The following is a 4,500-nucleotide window of genomic DNA, read 5'->3' as shown; positions in this document are numbered from 1 at the left end:
ATCGATTGGACGAAGAATTTAATTTATCAGACCTTGAAACTGATGTCTCAGATGATGAACCAGAGGTCAAAGTTGATGAACCGGAGGTCTCAGATGATGCATCAGAGGTTTCAGACCAAATGCCAAAGGTCTCAAATGTCGAGCCAAAGGTCTTAGTTCATAAACCACCCATCCCACCCAATAATTCAAAGGTCTCAGCCCACAGGCTTAAGGTCTCAGATGATGAACCAGAGGACTCAGATGTTGAACTGGAGGTCTTAGATGATGAACCAGAGGTCTCAGATGGTGAATCAGAGGTCTCAGATGTTGAACCAGAGGTCTCAGATGGTGAATCAGAGGTCTCAGATGTTGAATCAGAGGTCTCAGATGTTGAATCAGAGGTCTCAGATGTTGAATCAGAGGTCTCAGACAGTGAATCAGAGGTCTCAGATGATGAACCAGAGGTCTCAGATGGTGAATCAGAGGTCTCAGATGTTGAATCAGAGGTCAAAGTTGAGGAAAAACCAGAGACAAAAAGAACAGAAAAGGGTGGAAAAGATTTACACATTTCCTCAAACCATGGAAGTGGGAGAAAAGAAACCGAATTTGATCAATAGTCCGAAGAAGCCTTTGGGGGGGATGAGACGAGTTACATCTTCAAGCATCTCCAGCCAAGCCGCCGCTTTCACCGCCTCTTGGAGGACCTTGACCTGGTCTTACATGATGCTTGCTGCTCTGGGTTTGTACCCTAATGGTTGATGCACTTATTGTAAGTCGCATTGGATAAAAGTGTCAGTTATATGACATGTAATATAATGACATGTAATATAATGACATGTAATATAATGAAATGTAATGACTGCAAATCTTAATTGTGACCAGACGCTCTGACTGTGCTTCTGTGGATTTTCTCTGTGTGCTCTTACAAATGATTCTATATTTTTTCAATCAATAAAAAACATATTTATTTAATTTATATCTTAGTATATTATGTACATTCCTGTATTGACACTTGTTTGCCACTGTTTCAAAAGGTCCGGCAAAAAAGTGCTTTGTTTCAGTGCAAGGTTTCTTTTCCTCTTTATCCTAAATAGAAAGGAGATGGATGGGATGTCACTGCTCAGTCACACTTAGACTCACATTATAAAATCTAAAAAGACTAAAACAAAACAGATTTTTATAAAAACTGTACAAGATTTCAAAAAATACCAAAACCTTTTTTTCAAAGTTGAATGGAAACTTAAATGTCGTGAACAAGCAGAAGGATTTGATGTTTGATTGGTTGAAGTATGTGAAGTAGTTGAAGAATGCTGCAGCTTCACATTATCAGAGAGAAACAGCAAAGAAGCACAGAGTATAAGTAGAAAAGTGAATTTTATATGTGAATATGAAATCCAAATCATTTTTTGTCCTAAATTCAAGGATTAATTGAAAAGTAGAGACTTTAAAATAATTAAAACGTGATGTGGAAGCTGAAGATGGTTTATTCAGGACAAAATGGTGTCCCCATATTGGAGTAAAACATTTGTGTGTATGTATTTGTTTGTGTGTGTGGGTGTGTGTGTGTGTATTACATGTCACAAAACTCAAAACATTTGCAATTGATCAATATAATTATATTCAAATTGAATAATATAGCAAGCAAACGGGTGAAAAAGCAACTTCTACAGAAACAACATTCTACAACCAAATTCAATGGTTCATGGTCAAATGGACAGTTTGACCATGTTCTGTTTGTACGGCTTCTCCGGGTCGACAATGTTCCTCAGAGTACTTGTCAGAGACTCCACATCCATAGTTGTCACTTCAACAATCTCAGCTACTCCCCGTGCCCTCAGACGCACCATGTTGTCGTACTGGTCAAAGATGAGGGGGATGCCCAGGATGGGGACGCTTTGGTAGATGGCCTCGTAAATACCATTGGTGCCGCTGTGCGGGCAGCCACTTCACCAGCATGGTGTTGTTCCCCAGTGTGACCGGTCTCTTCCCGGTGTGTCTCCACACCACTTTCTGCGGGAGGTTGGCGAACGCTGAGGCGATGATCTCCGATATCTCGGGGCCGAGTTCGCTCAGCAGGGTCCCCAGAGTCATGACGACCACCCCGTGTTCACCTGACCTCTTCAGGAAAGAGGTCATGAAGGACTGGCTCTCGAGGTTTTGGGCCTGCTCCTGCTGGACGGTGATGGAGCTGTAATGGGGGGAGATTTCAGAGACGTACCAGCTGGTGGTGGAGCGCAGCACGGTGATTTGATGGCCCTGAGAATGCAGCGCCTCCACCAGGATTTTCATGTTCAGCCAGTGGCTCCCATCCACGGGGTAGACCAGCACTTTGCCGCCATCACAGCAGGAGGCCAGAGTCGCTGAAAACAGTAAGATGAACGCCAGAGCTCGATCTGACTCCATCACTGCAGAAGAAGGACAGAACCAGATGAAGAAACATCTGCAGCTCATACATGCAACAGAAAGAATCTGCACATTATCGCCATTATGTTTTAATGAGCGAGAGAAAATCCACACAACTACAGCTCCTGTAACAGGATTTATTTCTCAGTGACATGTCACGGCTCTGTCTTCTGATTAAGAACAGAGACACAATGTTAAATACCTACAATCCATTGTGATACAGAATATATATAAAATATCAAAATATATAGTAGGTTATTAAACTTGACATATCTGTGTCACCTCAAGTTTTGAGTGATATAAAGTAGGCAACTTTGTCTTTAATTTCCATTATAAAAACACATATATATAGTTATTGACAGTGTAGAGGTTGGCAAAATTCACACTTATGCAACATTAATGTTTTAAAATGTTAAAATAAGTTGAAGGAGAATTTTGTTTGAGTCCAGCTTTTTACTGCCTGCTGTCTGTCACCAGCCTGTAAAACAGGTCTAAACATCACTGCACCAGCTTCCTGTGTGTGGGTCAGTCCCTGCTTCTGACACCACCACCTCATTGACGTAGTTTCCTGGATTACAGTACGTGCAGGAACTTCAATGAAGTTAGCAGAGACCTGAGATGTGAAACCAAAAGAGACGATCACATTCACGAGGAGGAAGAACTGCAGCCCAGAAGATCATGAACCAAACCTCTTGTACTAGTGTCAAGCTTGATTTCTCCCGCAGATTCCTGCCTCCTGTTTTAATCTTGGTCTTCATCGTCGGCCTGGTTGCTAACGGATGGGGGTTGAAGTCTTTGCGGCAGAACTGGAAGAAACTGGGTAGTGTCAACGTGTTTGTTCTCAACCTGGGACTTGCAGATGTTTTGTATCTGCTCACGCTGCCATTTTTGATGGATTACTACTTCAGGGGGAGTTTGTGGATCTTTGGAGATACATTCTGCAAGATAACGAGATTCTGCTTCAACCTGAACCTATACGGCAGCATCGGATTCCTTACGTGCATCAGCGTGTACAGGTACCTGGCTATTGTTCACCCGATGAAAGTGTTGGGAAGAATCACTCCCACTCATTCTGTGACCATCTCAGTCCTTGTGTGGCTGCTGGTGGCTGTCCAGAGTCTTCCAGACATGTTCTACATGAAGACGTTTGGAAACCAAACTGAGAAATGCTACGAGACCACACACGACGCATTTGTGGAGGATTACCTGAACTACAGCCTGGGGAGGACCCTGACTGGGTTTTGTATCCCACTCCTCATCATGCTGGGCTGCTACGGACATATGATTATCACACTTTGCTCCAAAAACAACATCGACAAGGCCCGGAAGCAAAGGAGCCTGAGGTTGTTGTTCATTTTGATCCTTCTCTTCTCTGTTTGTTACATCCCCTATCACCTGTTCAAGAACCTGAATCTCTGGTCAATTGTGATATCTGTGATTGTGTGTAGTTCTGACCCAGTTTCTATCACTTAGAACAGAGGAAGGATTCTGTCGTTTGCCTCCTTAGAATAAAGTATAATCAGGTGAATGTCAACAGGCCCAGTGTTGAGATAAGACACTGAGGAGAAAGAAGGTTTGCGTTTCTGTTTACTCCCACATTGAGGAGGAGTGTAAGTAACAAGGAGGTGGAACAAAGAAGACGTCTTCTGCTCGTGTAATGTTTGACTGTACAGGCACATTCCTTCATGCACGACCTCTCATACACCAGCTAATCTGCAGGGGACGAATTTGTCCAAACCTGTGCTCAGGAGACAGAATGAATAATATCTCTTGTTCTGTTGAAATCATAGTAGCTGTGGACGGTCTGGCAGCTAAATGACGGAGTTTGATTCTGATTGATCAAAGACACACAAGCATCAGAGAACTCACACAAACAGCTCCTATCACCTGTTAAAGAACCTGAATCTCTGGTCAAGAGTTCTGAGCAAACACAGGAAATGTCACAATTGGTCCAACGGAGTTTACATCGCTCATCAGATAGGTCGTGGGCTGGTGTGTCTGAACAGTGCCCTCAACCCTCTGGTTTACCTCAATGCACGTAAAGACTCCTGCTCAGCTTTGACAGCTGCTCGTCAAGCCATCATGCGCCCGTTCATCACCACGGTTTCTACGGTGTGA

At 43.3% G+C, this 4,500-nt stretch overlaps 2 protein-coding genes across 2 annotated transcripts; one reads left to right on the top strand and one right to left on the bottom strand.

The window, feature by feature from the left end:
- Positions 1–1,685: 1,685 nt before the first annotated feature.
- On the bottom strand, positions 1,686–2,500 carry LOC117765055 (UDP-glucuronosyltransferase 2B13-like). The gene is made up of 2 exons (XM_034591290.1): positions 1,915–2,500; positions 1,686–1,835 (listed from the first exon to the last, which is right to left on the bottom strand). The coding sequence occupies exons 1-2, from the start codon at positions 2,428–2,430 to the stop codon at positions 1,686–1,688; spliced, it is 666 nt and encodes a 221-aa protein (XP_034447181.1). The 5' UTR covers positions 2,431–2,500.
- A 542-nt stretch (positions 2,501–3,042) lies between these two features.
- On the top strand, positions 3,043–4,500 carry LOC117765054 (P2Y purinoceptor 1-like). The gene is made up of 2 exons (XM_034591289.1): positions 3,043–3,800; positions 4,389–4,500. Exons 1-2 carry the CDS (start codon positions 3,061–3,063, stop codon positions 4,498–4,500), a joined length of 852 nt encoding a protein of 283 aa, XP_034447180.1. The 5' UTR covers positions 3,043–3,060.

This window comes from Hippoglossus hippoglossus, chromosome 7 (assembly GCF_009819705.1).
Source record: "Hippoglossus hippoglossus isolate fHipHip1 chromosome 7, fHipHip1.pri, whole genome shotgun sequence".
Taxonomy (NCBI): domain Eukaryota; kingdom Metazoa; phylum Chordata; class Actinopteri; order Pleuronectiformes; family Pleuronectidae; genus Hippoglossus; species Hippoglossus hippoglossus.
Note: the sequence above shows the minus strand (reverse complement) of the source record. Positions and strands in the feature narration are given on the sequence as shown.